Source organism: Coenobita brevimanus, chromosome 12, assembly GCF_032717465.1.
Source record: "Coenobita brevimanus isolate Jiangsu-jjx chromosome 12, ASM3271746v2, whole genome shotgun sequence".
Lineage (NCBI taxonomy): Eukaryota > Metazoa > Arthropoda > Malacostraca > Decapoda > Coenobitidae > Coenobita > Coenobita brevimanus.
This window is the reverse complement of record NC_136965.1, coordinates 1,507,967-1,526,754: the sequence shown is the minus strand read 5'-3', so window position 1 is coordinate 1,526,754 and position 18,788 is coordinate 1,507,967. Positions and strand designations below refer to the sequence as shown.

Below are 18,788 nucleotides of genomic sequence, written 5' to 3'. Positions count from 1 at the left end.
TGTGTCCTTTTTCGTGGTTTGTGAATGTCTTCCGTATGTAAACATGCATAGCTATCTATATAAAAACTGTATTACTCAGAAACCTCAGAGTGCTTGACGTTAGGCCGTAGCCATCTTTACTTTCTAGATTGTAAGTATTAAGGATTTCTAGAGTTTCAAAGACGCTCAATTTAAAGTAATATAGTAGGAAAAAATTATACATTTATTAGCACATTTCTTGATAGCGTATTTTTTCGATGTTTGAGTTAGTGTGTGAGAGTATTAAGAATAATTGTAGAATGGCAACACGTCATTTTGCTTCAATTGTTTTCAGCCTGTCGCTCGTGCTCTCCAGCCTCTCTCTCCGCGGTAGCATATGCGAGTCCATCGAGGGAGAAGGTGTATGGTGTGGCTGCGTTAACTCCTCGTTTGACAGAATTAAAAGAACTTCTGTCTCCCTGTTGTGGAAAAGGACGTCAGACATGGGACCTCTGTAAGTTTATGACAATTTGGATTGGTGCATTCTGTTAGTTGTGCCACCAGTTTGCATAACTTGAGGCTGGTGACAAGCCACTCTTTGATTTACCGTAGACCGTATTTTTATATATGTTTTATATCTTGAATACTACAGTCAGAGAAATTAAAGCTATCACAGTGCCACATTGTAAGCAAGCTTTACTAAATTTGACATGTTCTGTAGCAAATAAAGACAAGCTAGCTGCTAGTATTATTTAAAAGCTTCTTGCCTCACTGGACTTGTGTTTAAGCACGCAGCATACAGACAGGGTTTGATCATTACTACTTATGGCAGAACTGGTTGTGACTTTAAACATTGTCAGTATTTTGGGGTTGTATTGCCATGCTCAATGGGAAATCTTTTACTAAGGAAAATTACTTTAAAAATGGATACGTAAAGAGGTATTTATGTTGTTTAGGACTTTCCATGGATATATATGAAACTTTATTTCTTACCTGTATTTCACATTTAGGATAATATATAGAATACTGGTTGCATGTCATAGATTTTTTTTCTTTTTTTTTTTTTTCAATTGACCCATTCTCATCACAACACAAATACAGTACATTTAGGTTCTATCCTTTCTCTTGACTCTTCATACACAGTCCTAACCCACCCACACCTATCATTAACTCCTCAACAGCCACTGGCGTTGAATGGTGCCCTATAGTGCTAGTGCTGGGGGCGTCGAATTAGCGCGATTTGTAAAAGACTCTGAACAATTATGAGAAGGGAACAAAGGTCAGTGGTATGAACTTGACTCAACCTTATCATGCCAAGCACTCGGGCAGTCAGTTCATCTCACATGTCTTTGCCGATTGGTTTACATGTTATTGACGCTTGTGTAGTCTTTTTATGAATTTTTCTGAAAATAATGGTGATTCACAGCATGGGTTTAAGAAGCTAAAAAGACACATTGTCAGGTGTGCCAAACAATTCTCTTCACATCCATAAGAAAAAAAAAATGATTTTCTAAATTTGAAAAAATGGTCCCGGGGCCAGCCTGCGGTACACACGAATGTATTACCGTACCTTGTGGCCATTGAGGGGTTAAAGGATGCACTACAGATCCATCTAATAATTCTAATCTCTGTGTGCTTGAGCCTACAAATATCCCCCTCCTTTTCTGCCTGTCTCACTAGTGTACAGCATTTCACTCCCAACATGCTGCATACAAGAACATTTACACTCCTAACACATGTTGCATACAGGGACCATTACACCCCTAATACATGCTGCATATAAGGACCATTACACCCCTAATACATGCTGCTACCTGCATACAAGGACTCCTTTGCATGGAAAGAAAGCCCTCTCATTGTCAGGAGGAAGCAACAACTCTCTAAACTTCTTCCAACCACTTTTTACTCCTGCTACCAAGCTTGTTCCAGTCCCACCTCCAGCATATGTGTTGTATCCTAAAAAACAAAATTCCTCCTGACTGCTGCTGCTGATGTTGGTGGTATCTGTGTTTTGCAGTATCAAACCTGGTGGAATTGAGGACTTGGGAGTTGTGCTGCCGGGAGACAAGATAATGGACTACAACCCGGACAGGACCAAGAGTCGCATGTATATAGGCCCAGGTTTACGGTGGGAGGACAATGCTGTATTTGCAACAAAATCTGGCATGTTGAAGAAAACCGCAAAAGCCGTGTACTTTGTGGATACGCAGCAGAAGCGCTACATCCCACAGAAGAGGGAATTCGTTATTGGGATTGTGCTGAAAAAGAGGGGCGATATCTTCACAGTGGACATAGGAGCCAGTGAGCACGCTACTATATCATACCTGTCTTTTGAAAATGCTTCCAAAAAGACCAGAACAGAGATGGACCCCGGTGATCTAGTGTATGGGAGGTTACTGGTTGCAAATAAAGACATGGAACCCGAGATGGTGTGTATTGATACATACGATCGTGCTGTGGGAATGGGGGTGCTGCCAGAGGGTGGGATCATGTTCACCATCCCGCTACATGTTGCTCGCATGTTAATAACTCCCGATAACCCATTTTTATTAAATATTTCCAAGAAGCTGGACTATACACTAGTTGTGGGGTTCAATGGCAGAGTGTGGGTGAAGGCAGCCAAACAGAAGGACATGGTAACAGTAATGAATTGCATTCAGATGTTGGAAATAATGACTGTTGAGGAGGCAAATAAAAATGTTCTAAGACTAATAGATGCCTTAGCAGTGCACACCCCTGGAGAGGGGTCAGCCTATGCATAGCAGTAATAAAAGGTGAATCATGATACAGTGAACCCTCATTATAACAAACCTCTGTTAACCAAATTTTGCTTGAATGAATTCTTTCAGCCAGCTGGACATTCTTTTCATACACCAGATACCATAACATATGGTACATATGACAGATGCAGCTAACCTGCTGATCTACCGTATGGTTTCAGTTTACCTCTCCCCAGCCTTAGCTATGTAAATGTTCCCATCACTGCTGTGCCACTTACCTACTTGGTTTTATTACCTTACTCTACTGTAATCCATTACTGAAAACAGTCAAGTTGAGCATGGCCTTTGAAAATCAGCAAGCTAGTAAATTTCTTGTATATACGTGCTTTGATAATATGATTTTTAGTGTTGCAGTGACCTAGATGAAAAGTAATGCATTAGGCAAATTCCCATCGTTAAGGCAATGATGGTGGTCAGAATGATAAAAGTTAAGAAAAAAAAAAAATGTTGGTGGGTGAGAACAGACTCTATTTCACTGGAACAGTATGAAAGGTAGTCATATGGAGGTTTTGTACAATTATGAATTTCAGGAAATTTCCCTCCAAATATGATGTAAAATATTGTACTAAAATGTACTTTTCCCCCCCCCCACTATATTCTTAACTTGCTTTTGCTAATTTCCATCCATCACCCACACCTATACAGGGTGTCCACGAAGTCTTGTTGTGTCTCTATGCTTCAGTATTATCAGGTAGCGTCACTTGTAAAAGATACATATGTGAATAATTTCCATGATTATAATGCCGATACATACAGTATATTACTAGCAACAGTTAACCTGTCTTAGGCCTGTGTTACTCCCAGACTTTTGTATTCATCATGGTCTTGTACTCACCCACTGTATTATGCTGATGCTGACAGAATTATCCATTTCATTGTCATAAGCATGAATGTTATAACCAGTACAGTAAAGGTCATATATGGTCACTGGATCTCCTAATTTGAAATACTGTATTCTTTTCCCCTTCAAGAAACTTTATAATCTGATTGAAACTTGAGTCAGATGATGATTAAAAATCATTTGTACCTTTGCACTGTTGTAGTGTATGTTTGTTCATTCATCTGTAAAGGCTCCAATATGGTTGCATGCATCAGCCTTGCTCACCAAATGGTGGCTGTCAGTGCTGCTTGATCTTTAGCAGCCTCTCTATTCAGTCCCTTAACCCAGAGATCACACATTATGACCTCCTCCTAAGTCATTTTTGGTCTACCTCTCGTATCTCTTACCCTGAATGTTTACATTCCAGCACTGTAGAATGGGAAATGAGGGTTTGATAAAGATGCATAATGTGCTGGTTTGGAGGTTTGATACAAAAAGGGTATTTTACGGTAAGAGATTGGTGGGAGATTGAATGGTGTTGTGGAAGAGGTACTGGTTGTCTGGAAAAGTAAATATTGCAATGAAGGCCAGTGTTTTTTTCTACCGGTATCATTAATTGTACATGGATGCAAAAAATGGGGTAAGCAAAGAGAAATGCCAGAATTTTTAAGAGCAGCATTAGGGATATGGATTAAAGATTGAATAAGCAGTACTTTCTAAAGATACATTGAAACTTCATTATAATCGTCTTAGTTTTATTCTCTCATACTGTTAAATCCACAGTATTTTAAGGGAAAATTGTATGTTAAAAGTTGGAGGGACACAAGAGTGTAAACAGTGGAAATGTGTTATTCGTGAGGAGCATGTGGAGTTACGTGGAGAGACAGACAAATGAGGAAGGAGTGTTGTGGTTTTGCGTGGAAATTACGGAAGGGTAGACATAAGGAAGAAGTGTTTTGGTGTTGCTGTGGATGTGTTAGCATTAGATGAAGTATCTTGCGATGGTTTGGCCAGATGGAGAGACTGGAGAATGAGAGACTGACTAAGAGAGTGTATGTGAGTGATGTGGAGGTAAGAGAGGGAGGGGACGACTGAAGATGAGATGAAATAATGGGGTAGAGGGAGGTGTGGGTTGGAGAGAGGGCAGCCTTGTGGCAAAGGAAAGGGGGCATGGAGATGATTGATTTGTGGCCGGTGCTTCGACGATCTACAGTTACGACCAACCTCCCTATCTCTCTACGTCTATATACAGCAACGTCATCAACAAGGCGTTTGGGTTTAGACAGAGCTGCAGTGTTGTCCTGTATTGATATTTAAGGTTAGGGAAATAGGTTGCAAACGAACGACAGTCTCTGGCAAGTTAGAGTTAGTGAGCTAGTGGGAAAGAAGACAATAGGGTAAAAGGGGAAGAGGGAGGTGAGAGGCAGGGTAAGGAAGGAAGGGTAGAAAGTAAACGGAAGGAAAGGGGAAAGGGGGGGGAGATGAGGCAGGGTAGGGAAGGACGGGAGGACAGAAGACAACAGGGTAAGAAGGGGAAGGGGAGGCGAGCGTCAGGGTAAGGGAGGGAGGGAAGGAAGGAAGGAAGAAGACATTTGGGTAAGGAAGGGGAATGGAAGGCTAGATCATGTAGGGGAATAAAGAAGACAACAGAGGAAGGAAAAAAAAATCAGTGCAAGAAGGGGAGGCGAGAGGCGGGGTAAGGAAGGAAGGGAAGAAAGTAAACAGAGAAGGAAGGGGGAATAGAAGGCAAGATGAGGCAAGGGAAGAAATAAGACAACAGAAGAAGGAGAAAGACAACAGGGCAAGAAAGGTAGAAGGGGAGGCGTGAGGCAGGGTAAGGAAGGAAGGGAAGAAAAACGGTAAGAAGAAAGGAAGGGAGGGGAGATGAGGCAGGGGAAGGAAAGGAGGGAAGGAAACGTGAGGGTAACAAGACACAGAGGAAGGCGGTTTGTGCTGGGGGCGTATTTGATCGGGGGAGGGGGTACTGAGGGGCGTCTGTGAGCTGCCGGTAACAAGGCCAATTCCCGCCCTCAGTCCGCCCGAGTTGGCGACCCGCTCCGCCAACACAGCTAGTTTATAGCACGCACCGCCTTACAACTTTTACGTTATTTAAAAGAGTTCAGTCGTAAGGGGAATTAGGGGGGAAATGATCTTAAATCCTTTTCGGTATTCTGTCTATCTATCTATCTATAGCCAGACGCAATAATCCTGTAAGGCATGAGGGATGGCCGTTTGTCTTCGAGTTTTTTTACGGGGAGGGACACTAACTCTCCGTCAACCCACTTGCTGACACATAGGGAACATGTATGGGTTGGATGTATGGATACGACTCAGAGTTGTAAATGGCTTCCTGGCATACAGGAAATCATTAACATTGTCACTCGATGTAAAGACATCTGAAAAGGAAAGAAGAGTAATAAAAAATGGCAGGGAGGATGGGAAAAACAGGGAGGGAGGAGGGCAGACACAGAAAAAGAATGATAAAGGTGAAGAAAGAAGTAGGCAGCACTACATTAAGTGAGTGGATGATGGTCGCCACCACCTACACCACGATCATCTGACTTTTTTTATTTGAATCCATATCGTTTATCTGATTTTGTTATTTAAATCTCATCAGGTTATCGTAGTTGTTATTTCAATCCGCGAGAGAGAGAGAGAGAGAGAGAGAGAGAGAGAGAGAGAGAGAGAGAGAGAGAGAGGAATATATTAAACAGTGAAGCAATATTCCCAGGTGAGATTTTGCCAGGTGAGCGGGTAGCCATCGACCCTTGCTACCTGTCCTTACCTGTAATTAAATGGTTCGTATTAAATATAGACGATTCTCCTATTAACCATTCTCACACTCCATCACTCACCTCTCTCTCTCTCTCTCTCTCTCTCTCTCACACACACACACACACACACACACACACACACTATAGACACAACTCTTCACACACCCACCCATTTCCGTCTTTGTTTAAGCATTGTCTTGTATGGTGCCCAATAACGTTAATAACGCGTTACAACACACACACACACACACACACACACACACACACACACACACACACACACACACACACACACACACACACACATAAATGAAGACATGCTAAGAAGGATAATAACATCATTCATTAGACCAACCCTGGAATACGCATCAGTAGTCTGGAGTCCTCATCTCAAAAAGCATATAGACAAGATTGAAAAAGTTCAAAGGGCCGCTACAAGATGGATACCAAGCTTAAGGGACCTAAGCTACGAAGAAAGACTAAATAAACTGAATCTACCAACACTACAGGAGAGAAGGAAAAAGAGGTGACATGATAATGCTATATAAGTGCATATCAGGAAAGGAGAAAATAGACATAAATGATTACTTAACATATGGAGAAGCATCAGCAAGAGGACACTGCAAAAAACTGCATAAGAAGAGAGGTGATAAAGACGTAAGGAAATTCAGTTTCCCAAACAGAGCAATTGATCAATGGAATGCACTACCGAATGAAATAGTGTGTGCCAAAACAATTCACAAATTTAAGGATATGTACGATAAATATAGTTTAAGACACGGGACAGTACGAGCTTGACTCATTCCTGTAAAGATACAATTAGGTAAGAACAATTAGGTAAGAACACACAAACTACATTCACACCCATATATACATACACGTGGGAGACACACACACACACACACACACACACACACACACACACACACACACACACACAAACTACATTCACACCCATATACGAGTCTACATACACGTGGGAGACACACACACACACACACACACACACACACACACACACACACTTCCTCCATCTTCAGAGCACTTTATGTACAAAAATTAAGGTGCTCGATAAAGTTATTTTAGATACGAACGCCAAATTTAGAACACAAAGGCGATATAAGCACACGAAAATCAATAAAACACGAAAATAATAAAAAATACAAACGTACACATCCGCCATCTTGAAAATCTCTAGAGTGTAAAACCTGGAGTGCCCAAATCAGATAATTAAGAAAGTGGAAGGGGGCACAAAACGCGGCCAGGTACACAAACACAAGGCCAAAAAACAACGTATTCATCCGTCTTCAAACACTCGCTTCTCTCTCTCGCCACTTCTGAAGCCCCCGGGGATGTATAAGTGAGGTGTGTGAAGTGTGTGAAGAGTAAAATGAGGAGGAGAAGTGGAGGCGAAGTGTAAAATAAAGAGGAGGAGTGGCTGGGGTGGCCGCGTTAAGGGTGGACTGTAACAAGAGGCACTTCACGCTAGAGGGCTCTCGTGGCGCGCTTACCTTTCTGGAGGTAATTTGAGTGTCTTATTATTAGGCAAGAGGAGGAGGTGAGAGGAGAGAGAGAGAGGGAGAGAGAAAAGGGGAGGAAGTTTAAGAAAGAGAGAATAAACGTGCGGGAGTTGAGGGGAAGGAGGGAGAGAAGAGGGAAGTGGAGGAGGTGAAAGAAGAGAGAGAGAGGGAAAGAAGGGAGGACGAAGATAGGGAGAATAAACGTGCGGGTGATGAGAGGGAGGGAGAGAAGAGGGAAGTGGAGGAGGTGAGAGAAGAGAGAGAGGGGGAGAGAAAGAGGGGAGGCAGTTGATAATAATGGGAGTATAAATGTGAGAGAGAGGTGGGGGAAGGGAGATGGGGAGAGGGAGAAAGGGAGGGAGAAAGTTAAAGACATGGAGGAAATAAGAGATGGAGGCTTAAGAAAAGGGAGAAATGAGAGAGGAGGGTGTGAGAAATGTTTGTGCGAGAGGAAATGACAGAAAGACGATGAGGAAGCTTAAGAGAGAGAGAGAATAAATGAGAGGTGGAGGGAAATACGAGAAAGGAAGAGGAGGTGAGATGAAGGCGGTGGGAAGGAAAAGATAAGAGGCAGGGAGAGAGGGAGAGAAAGGGGGAAGGAAGGCTAAGAAAGGGAGAATAAGTGCGAGAAGTGAAGGTAAAGAAAAAGGTAGAGGGAGGGTAATGAAAGAAAGAGTTAGAAAAAGGGAGAGAGAGAAATGGAAGGCAGAGAGAGAGGAGGGGAGGGGTAGGGAGAAGGGAGAAGAACGAAGGGGGAATATAAGGAAGGGAGAAGAGAAAATGAGAGGCAAAAGAGTGGGGAGAAAGAGAGGAATGGGAGAATAATGAAGGAAGGAAATGAAAATAACTAGAGACGAAGGGGAGAGAGAGAGAGAGAGAGAGAGAGAGAGAGAACGGCAAAAGAAAACGAGTCTCACAGGGCCCTCGTTTGTTTACATTGGATCCCGACTGGCGACTCTTCGTGTCCATGTCATTTCTCTCTCTCTTTCTTTCTTTCTTCTCTCTCTCTCTCTCTCTCTCGTGAATTTCGTGTCCTTTCTTCGCTATCTTTTTTTCTTACTTCAGAGTTTTTGAGATGCTTTTTTCAGTACGTATTTAACAGAATCTTTTATCTCGCTAAAGGAAAGACTATTCTATTTTTTCTTCTCAGTTTTCTTTTTTTGATCAGATTTTCTCGCCTTTTTTGCTGTCCCTTTCATTATTTCAGATTATTTCATTTCCTCCCTTTTTAGTTCATGCTTTTAACAGATTTTTTCTTTTCTAGGGAAGATTATTGGTCCCTTAGTTTTTTCCTCTCAATCGCCTCTTCACACCTCCCAGCTCCCCTTCTCTTCCTTCCTCTCTCCACCTCTCTTCCTGTGTTCCTTCGCCTCTTCTCTTCCTCCTCTCTGTCCCCTTCCTTCTCTTGCTCTTCCCTTCCTCTCGTCACACTTCCCTCCCACTTCCCCTTGTCTCTCTCTCCCTCTCTCCACTTCTCTTTTCCTCCCCAAACTAGTTACATCCTCCCTTCCTCTCCCTAGGCACCCGTCACCGCTAAAGTGAAGCTCCCTCATCCTCTATCATCTCTCCCTTTCCTCTTCCTTCCCTCCAGTTTCCCTCCCTTCCTTCCTCTACCTCCCTCTCTCCTTTCCCTCCACCTCTATCTGTCCCCTCCTCCTGCCAACCTTCTTCTTCCTTCCCTCCGTCTTTCTCTCCCTCCTCTACCTTTCTATCATCAGCTGAGTATCAAAGTGTACGTGGCAACTCCATTCATTCTCCTCGGTATGAGTCGTAAAGCGGTTTGAGGTACTACTTGTCCTTCTCTCTCTCTCTCTCTCTCTCTCTCTCTCTCTCTCTCTCTCTCTCAATCTAGTTACTGTCTGCCTAAGTGTCCCTCCTCATCGCCGTTAACCCCACGACCCCCTGATGCCGGGATGTATAGGCCAACCCAGCCCTTCTTTCTCCTCCTCCTTCCCTTCCCCTTCTCCTCCCTCCATTTCTCCCAGTCTCTCTCTTTTCCCTCCATCTCTCTCTCTCCTTTCCTCCATGTGTGCTAGAGTCCCTTCTTCCCTCCATTTTCCCCAGTTTCCTCCCTTCTCCTGCCTCTTGCCGTTGTCCTTCCTCGCAGATTCTTTTTTCCTCCCACTTTTCTCTCCCTCCCTCCTCCCTCTCTCTCCCCAAACTACTGTCTACCTCAGTCTCCCCCGGCACTCATCTCCGTTAGCTCCCCGGCCCCTGATGCACGCACATAAAGCCGAAAGTCCGCCCCATCCCACCTTGTTACCCGCCCTTATTGCCTGCCAGAGAGAAGGTCAATGTTAGCTTTCCAAATTTTAGCTTTTCAAATTTTAGCTTTCCAAAATTTAGCTTTTCAAATTTTAGCTTTTCAAATTTTAGCTTTCAAAATTTTAGCTTTCAAAATTTTAGCTTTTCAAATTTAGCTTTTCAAAATTTTAGCTTTTCAAATTTTAGCTTTTCAAATTTTAGCTTTTCAAATTTTAGCTTTTCAAATCTTAGCTTTTCAAATTTTAGCTTTTCAAATTTTAGCTTTTCAAATTTTAGCTTTTCAAATTTTAGCTTTTCAAATTTTAGCTTTTCAAATTTTAGCTTTTCAAATTTTAGCTTTTCAAATTTTAGCTTTCAAAATTTTAGCCAGCATCCCGCCCAACATCCCGCCCAGCATCCCGCCCAGCATCCAGCCCAGCATCCCTCCCAGCATCCCGCCCAGCATCCCGCCCAGCATCCCGCCCACAATCGCACCCTAATCCTAAGCCATCTTTTAATCAAGAAATAGCAGCGACATCCACGAGAATAACAGGGTGTAAGATGGAAAATGAATAAAATAAATCGCTAAGGAAGAGGCGTTGGGGAGCCTGATGAACCGTTCAGTAATATTTTAATGATTTTCAGTCGCAGATGAGTAGGTGTTAAGGAGAAAAAATACAAAAAAAAAAAGGAAAAAGTACAAGAGCGCAAACAGGCGTAACAAGGCAAAATAAATCGCTCAGGAGAGGGTGTTAGGGAGCTCTATGATATACGGGCCGCCATGAATATTGTGTTTTTCATTTTTCCCGCCACTTTTCGCACAACCTCACTTTAATCCCAGAAGGCTATAAGGCAGGCGAGCTATGAATAATGAACCTGAACGAAGAATTATGAGAGAGGGACGAAATTTTGACCTTTCTCTTGGGTGATCCTTAACCTTTCGTTCTAGGATGCTCCCTAACACCTCCTCCTTAGCGATTTATTTTGCGAACTGGTTAATATCCTTTGCGTTAGTTATGGAGAGTAGGGCGATTATAAAAGGGTTTACTTAACAAGGGAGTAAGGTGCAATAAGGAAAATTAATCGCTTAGAAAGAGGTGTTAGGGAGTTAGGGGTTACAGCTGAGTGTGTGTGTGTGTGTGTGTGTGTGTGTGTGTGTGTGTGTGTGTGTGTGTGCCAGTATCCGTGTGCGTATTTTTTTTTTTTTTTTTTTTTTGTGTCCGACTCTGGGCAAAGGCTTCAGGGCCTATATCTTGGGGGCAGTAGCCTATCCCAAGGCCCAGTAGTCCTCCTACACCTCCACATGTCACCACTTCGGCGCTAACACCCACCGTCCATATTGAATACATGCTAGGGCTGTCTCATACAGGACTGGTGTATTGGTATTGGTATGTGTATGTATGTGTGTGTGTGTGTGTGAGTGTGTGTGTGTGTGTGTGTGTGTGTGTGTGTGTGTGTGTGTGTGAGTTTGAATTTATTTTACTCATAATGCCATTCGCTGTCAGGAAAAAATCGCTGTCAGGAAAAAATCGCCCAGGAAAAAAGTCGCGGCCAGGAAAAAAATCGCCCAAAAAAAAAATCACCTAGGAAAAAATCGCCCAAGAAAAAATCACCTAGGCAAAAATCGTCCAGGAAAAAATCGCCGAGGGAAAAATCGCCCAGGAAAAAATCGCCCAGGAAAAAATCGCTCAGGAAAAAATCGCCCAGGAAAAAATCGCCGAGGGAAAAATCGCCCAGAAAAAAATCGCCCAGAAAAAAATCGCCCAGAAAAAAAATCGCTCAACAGTAAAAAAAAAAAAATAAAAAAATCACCTCAGAAAAAACAGAAAAAAACGGGAAAAAAACAGGAAAAAACACCTTGCAATTAAGGGAGGTGGAGTGAGTGATTTTCCCGACCTTTTCATTACCTTGATTACCTTGCGTGTTAATTGCTTTGAGAAAATGGTGTTAATTAGAGAGAGAGAGAGAGAGAGGAAAAAACTATCACGTCACCAGAAACACACACACACACACACACACACACACACACACACACACACACACACACACACACACACACACACACACACGCACACACACACACACACACACACACACATACTCCTATTTCGAGTATTTGTGTTTGTTTTGGATAATTCCTCTAACACACACACACACACACACACACACACACACACACACACACACACACACACACACACACACACACACACACACACACACGCACGCACGCACGCACGCACACACACACACACACACACGCAATTAAGAGAGGCGGAGTGAATGAGTTGCGTGTTGCGTTAATGACTTTGCGTTGTTATTCGTGGCAGAAGGTATGCCATTAGGAGAGAGAGGGTCATTAACATATTGGTCTTAATTGCCACTCATATGCCGCCTAATGGTTAATTGCTGGGAGGGGAGGGGGAGGGAGGGGAGAGGAGGGGAGGGGAGAGGGAAGGGGAAATGGAGAGGGCAGGAAAAAGGTGTGGAGAGGCAGGGAGGGGGAATGGAGAGGGAAGCAAAAATGTGTGGAGAGGGAGGGAGGGGGTGATGGAGAGGGAAGGAAAAAGGTGTGGAAGAGGGTGGGAAGGGAGGGGAGAGGGAAGGGGAAAGAGGGAGGAAAAAAAAAAGGGTGGGAGAGGGAAGAGGGAAGGAAAAGGGGGCGGGAGAGGGAGGGAAGAGGGAGACGTGAGGGAGTGGGTCAGGGAAGGAAGGGTGAAGCGAAAGAGAAGAAGGGGAAGGAGGGAGAGGGGGAAGGAAAGGAGAGAGGGAGGGAAAATAGAGTGGAGGAAGGAAGAAAAAGGGAGAAGAAGGGCAGGGGAAGGAAAGAAGGGAAACGGGGGTGGGAGAGAGGGAAGGGAATTTGGGAGAGAAAAGGAAAAGGTGGAGGAAAGAAAGAAATGGGAGAGAGAGAGAGAGAGAGAGAGGATGGAAGGAAAAACTTAGAACGGAAACTTATAAAAAAAAAGGAAAGTATGAAGGAAAGAAGAATAGGATAGAGAAAGAGATTAAAAGAGACGGAAATGAGAGTAAAGAGAGAAGAGGAAGAGGAGAGGAAGAAGAAGAGGAGGAGAAGGAAAAGAGGAAGAAGAGGGGGAGAGGAAGACGAGGAGGAGAGGGAGAAGAGGAAGGAGGGGAAAAAGAAGACGACGAATAGGAAGGAAAATTGTGGAGAGGATGCTGTGAATAATAACCAAGAATAAAACCAAGAGAGGAGGAATCAAGGGGAAAGAGTGAACAAAAGGAAAGACAGGAAGAGGAAAGAGGAGAAGAGAAGAAGCAGAGGAGGAGGAAGAGGAAATGGAGAGGAAGGGAGAATTTTTGGGTAGTGCAGAGGCGGAAAAATAATCTACTGATGTATTCAAAAGTTCGCAGCGAAGGAAGGGGAAAACAAGAGTACAGAGAGAATAAGAGGAAAGAGAGGAAGACGAGGAGGAGGAAGAGGAAGAGGAGGGGGAGGGAGGAAGAGGAAGAGGAGGAGGAAGAGGAGAGGAAGGGCGAGTTTTTGGGGTAGCGCAGAGGCAGAAAAACAATCTACCGATGCATTAAAATTTTCCCAGCGAAGGAAGGGGAAAACAAGAGTACAGAGAGAATAAGAGGAAAGAGAGGAGGAGGAGAGAAGAAGAGGAAGAGGAGGAGGAGAGAGGAAGAGGAAGGAGGAGGAGGAAGAGGAGAGGAAGGGGGAATTTTAAGGGTAGCGGAATGGCTGACAAACAAAGTACTGATGTATTCAAATTTTCCCAGCGAGGATTTCATTACAAGGAACAGCAAAGAGGCGGGGCCAGAGGGGGGCAGGGAGAGGGGGAGAGAGAGGGAGGGGGAGGGGGAGAGAGAGGGAGAGGGAGGGGAAGGGAGAGAGGGGAAAGGGGTGTGAAGGGAGAGAAACACAGGGGACTGAAGGAGGGAGAAGGTGAAAAGGAGGAAGGATTGTCAAGGGTGAGGGAAAGGAGGAGGGAGGGAGGATTCTGGAGCGAGAGAGAGACAGGGGACAGGAGGAGGGAGAGAGAAAGGAGGAGGAGGGTTGTGGAGGGAAAGAAACACGGGAGATAGGAAGGGGGAGAGGGGGAAAACGGATTGGATGGGGGGAAAGGAGAGGAAAAGTATTGCGAAGGGAGAAACAGAGGACACGGAGAGAGAGAGAGGGAGAGAGAGAGAGAGAGAGTACTGACAAAAAAAAACATGAAAGACACGCAACAGGAAACAACAACAAAACAACACAACAACAACAACAACAACACCAACAATAATAATAATAATAATAATAATAATGAAACACCGAGAACTAAAAAGCCTTGTACAGTGACTGGCCATACAACCTCCATGACAGGTTTATTGTGGGTTGAAATGAGACGAAAGATAAACTAAGTCGACCCCATATGACCTTGACCTTTGACCCCTTGACTTTGCTGAACTAATCCGATCATCGTCCCTTCATACTGGATCACTGACAAAAGTTTGGTCGAAATCCGTGGAGGGGTTCAGGAGATATCATGCCTACAAGAGTGTTACGTACCCACGCACCCACGGACGCACGCACGGACGCACGCACGCACGGACGCACGCACGCACGGACCCACGCACGCACTCACGCACGCACGGACCCACGCACGCACGGACCCACGGACGGACGGACGGACGGATCAATCATTTAGTGCCTCCTCCACCAGAATAATAACAATAATTACAATAAAAACAAACACATCGGGAGCAACAAACATATACACATTTTCGGTGACGTGCAGCATTCGGGAACGGGACCTTTAAATGAAAAAATAGGCGAAAAATGAGCAAAAACCGAGAGGCTACGAGACTCAAGAGGATTCGGGGGGAGATTTTGAGTTATTAAGCTGTTGGGCCGAAGTTGCTGAGGCCGAGTTTTCCAGGGGATCTTGGCGCCAACGCGGGAAATTTGTAAACACTGGGTTGGTAGAGAGAGAGAGAGAGAGAGAGAGAGAGAGAGAGAGAGAGAGAGGTAATTAGTCTTCATTTTACACTTGTTTCCCTCTCAAGTTTCTCTCTCTCTTCCTCCCTCTCTCTCTCTCTCTCACACACACACACTTTTCCCAATCATTATCAGTTTCCCTCTCTCTAAACTTAATTTTTCTGTCTCTGCCTCATACTTCCACCTCATACTGGCACCCTCACACCTCATACTCACCTCATACTGGCTCCCCTGATACCTAATACCCATCCCAACACTGTATTGGCATAGGATTCCAATACAATCAATGTTAAATGGAATCAGAAACTCTCAATATCTGAGCCCTTTGGTTGGCTTGTCTCTCTCCTTATACTTCCCTCATCCTCCACTAATACTCCCCTGACACTTCCCTTCCCTCCACCCATCTTCCCTCCCCTCCCACCCATCTTTCCTCCCCTTCCACCCATCTTTCCTCCCCTTCCACCCATCTTTCCTCCCCTTCCACCCATCTTTCCTCCCCTTCTACCCATCTTTCCTCCCCTTCCACCCATCTTTCCTCCCCTTCTACCCATCTTACCTCCCCCTTCACCCATCTTTCCTCCCCCTTCACCCATCTTTCCTCCCCTTCCACCCATCTTTCCTCCCCCTTCACCCATCTTTCCTCCCCTTCCACCCATCTTTCCTCCCCCTTCACCCATCTTCCCTCCCCTTCCACCCATCTTTCCTCCCCTTCCACCCATCTTTCCTCCCCTTCCACCCATCTTTCCTCCCCTTCTACCCATCTTTCCTCCCCTTCCACCCATCTTTCCTCCCCTTCTACCCATCTTACCTCCCCCTTCACCCATCTTTCCTCCCCTTCCACCCATCTTTCCTCCCCTTCCACCCATCTTTCCTCCCCTTCTACCCATCTTACCTCCCCCTTCACCCATCTTTCCTCCCCCTTCACCCATCTTTCCTCCCCCTTCACCCATCTTTCCTCCCCTTCCACCCATCTTTCCTCCCCTTCCACCCATCTTTCCTCCCCTTCCACCCATCTTTCCTCCCCCTTCACCCATCTTTCCTCCCCTTCCACCCATCTTTCCTCCCCCTTCACCCATCTTTCCTCCCCTTCCACCCATCTTTCCTCCCCATCCTTCCTTCAGCCTCACCTTCCTTAGCCTCAAGCATCTTAACCTCTCAACCACTTCTCCTTCATCGTCTTGTCTCATACTTGCCTAGGTCAATTCTTCTTACTATATATTTCTGGCCTATACATGTAACCTTACAGAGTTGTCTAGTCTTAATATACATAGTCATTTCCCGCCCACACCCGCCCGCGTCCAGTGAGACCAATGTATTATAGTGATGCAGAACTCACGCCCGCACCCGCCCACGCCAAGATTATGGTATGGACGCGAACTAAGACATCAAAACACTGAAGACGTTACTAAATAGGTCTTTCAAAAAATCTCCCACACCAGCAAGCTTCTGGTATGGACGCGCATAAGACATCAAAGTACTGAAGACATTACTAGATGTGTCTTAAAAAAAAAAAAAAAAACTCCCACGCCAGCAAGCATCTGGTATGGACGCGAACTAAGACATCAAAATAATGAAGACGTTACTAGATGTGTCTTAAAAAAAAAAAAAAACTCCCACGCCAGCAAGCTTCTGGTATGGACGCACATAAAGCATCAAAGTTCCAGGATGATCAGAGTTCTTAAGACGTTACGTGGTAGATTTTAAGTCCTTGTGTCGTCGTCTCCAGCGCCTTGTTAGTGTTTGGTAATACCTCCAGGCGGAACCATTACTTTGCTATTACAATGTGATTTATTGGAGGGGGCGTGTGTGTGCAGGGGCTGGGTGGCGGTGGAAGGAGAGGGCGTAGAGAGAGAGGAGGAAGAGGGAGGGAGAGAGAGAGAGAGTTATAAGAGGGGAGGTGAAGGAGGGTGAGTGGGAGGGACGAAGAGTAGTAAATTGTGTTGAAGAAGGAGGAAGGGGGAGGGAGGAAAGAGAGGGAGGGAGGGGGGAGGGAGGAAAGAGAGGGAGGGAGAGAGGTGGGAGGAAAAGATAGAGGGGTAGAGATAGAAGGTAATGGCAGTAGATAGATATTTGGTGTACAGTAGGTTAGGTTAGGTTGGGTTAGGTTAGGTTAGGTTGGGTTAGGTTAGGTTGGGTTAGGTTGGGTTAGGTTAGGTTGGGTTAGGTTAGGTTAGGTTAGGTTAGGTTAGGTTGGGTTAGGTTTGGTTAGGTTAGGTTGGGTCAGGTTGGGTTAGGTTGGGTTAGGTTAGGTTAGGTTGGGTTAGGTTAGGTTAGGTTAGGTTAGGTTGGGTTAGGTTGGGTTAGGTTGGGTTAGGTTAGGTTAGGTTGGGTTAGGTTAGGTTAGGTTAGGTTAGGTTGGGTTAGGTTAGGTTGAGTTAGGTTAGGTTGGGTTAGGTTAGGTTAGGTTGGGTTGGGTTAGGTTAGGTTGGGTTAGGTTAAGTTAGGTTAGGTTTGGTTAGGTTAATTCTTTTCTCACTTCTTCCATCTCCTCCCAGCCTCCTCCTCTCCTAATCTCCCACATTTCTTCTCTGATTTTCCTCCATCTTTCCTTCTTTTGACTTCCTTCCTCCTCTGCCACGTACGCTCCTTACTTCCTCCTTCCTCTATCCTTCTTTCTTTCCCCACTCCATCCTTCCTTGTTCGTCCTCTCTCCTTCCTTCCTTTCATCTTTCACCCTTCCTTCTTTTTCCCCTCCTCCTTCCTTCCTCCCTTCCTTTTTTTCCTTTCTTTCTCCCTCCGTCCGTCCTTTCTCCTTTCCTTTCTCCCTCCCTCCTTCCATCCTTCCATTCTTCCTTTTATTCTTCCCTCCATTTTCTCTCTTCCCCCTCCGTCCTTCCATTCTTGCTTCCTTTTTTTCTCCCTCCCTCCTCCCTTCTTCCATCTTCCCTCCTTTCTTCCTTTTATTCTTTCCTCCTTTTCGTCCTCTCCCCTCCCTCCATCCTTCCATCCTTCCTTCCTTCGTCCTTTTCACGCCTGTTGAACATACAAGAGTAAGAAGACCACTTTATATTCTTATTAGCCTTATGACGGAGAGACCCACCACACACCCACCACAAATATACTCTTGTCACTTTTACTAGACCAAAAATTTCTCTCTCTCCATCTTGAATACTGAGTTATATCATGCTAGTCACGAAGAAGTGCTATGGAAATAATGTTCAGTCGTAGGATGTTCTCTGCCACCATCCTACCATCCCATCTATACTCTCTTCACTTTCACTTGGCCTAAAATTGCCATCTCTCTATCTTGAATGCTGTGTTATGGCAAGGATTTAACATTAGAGCCTGTGCTAGTCACGAAGAAGTGCTGTGGAAAAGAAGGGTCGCAGCATTGTTTCTAAAATCATCATAACACTTTCAGAAGACTGTGTTGGTGGTGGAATATCTCTGACCTTCGCAGCTTTCCATCCTGCACTCAGAAATGTGGGATGCAGGCTAATTACACGTAACAATTTTGATGCTCTACGATTGACGTCTAAAATAGGGGTTTACTCTGTTATTCTGTGTTTAAATTTTTCTTTGAGGGAACATATTGCGGGCTTCTGGCCTTTGGTTCCTTCTTCCTTCCAAAAAAATAATCCCTCTTTTAGCTTTCATCACTCGTAAAAAATTGGGTTTTGCTCTGTCATTTTGTGTTCATTTTTTCTTGGAGGGAAGATATTGCTGGGTTCTGGCCTTTGGTTCCTTCTTCCTTGAAAAAATAATCCCTGAGGTTTTATAATACGGCCCATACGGCTTAAGAAGTTATAT

The 18,788-nt window shown here is 44.6% G+C and overlaps 1 protein-coding gene across 1 annotated transcript; it reads left to right on the top strand.

Annotated features, from left to right (window-relative positions):
* Positions 1-376: 376 nt before the first annotated feature.
* On the top strand, positions 377-3,661 carry LOC145413220 (exosome complex component RRP40-like). The gene is made up of 2 exons (XM_080282954.1): positions 377-472; positions 1,976-3,661. Exons 1-2 carry the CDS (start codon positions 462-464, stop codon positions 2,718-2,720), a joined length of 756 nt encoding a protein of 251 aa, XP_080139080.1. The 5' UTR covers positions 377-461; the 3' UTR covers positions 2,721-3,661.
* Positions 3,662-18,788: the final 15,127 nt, after the last annotated feature.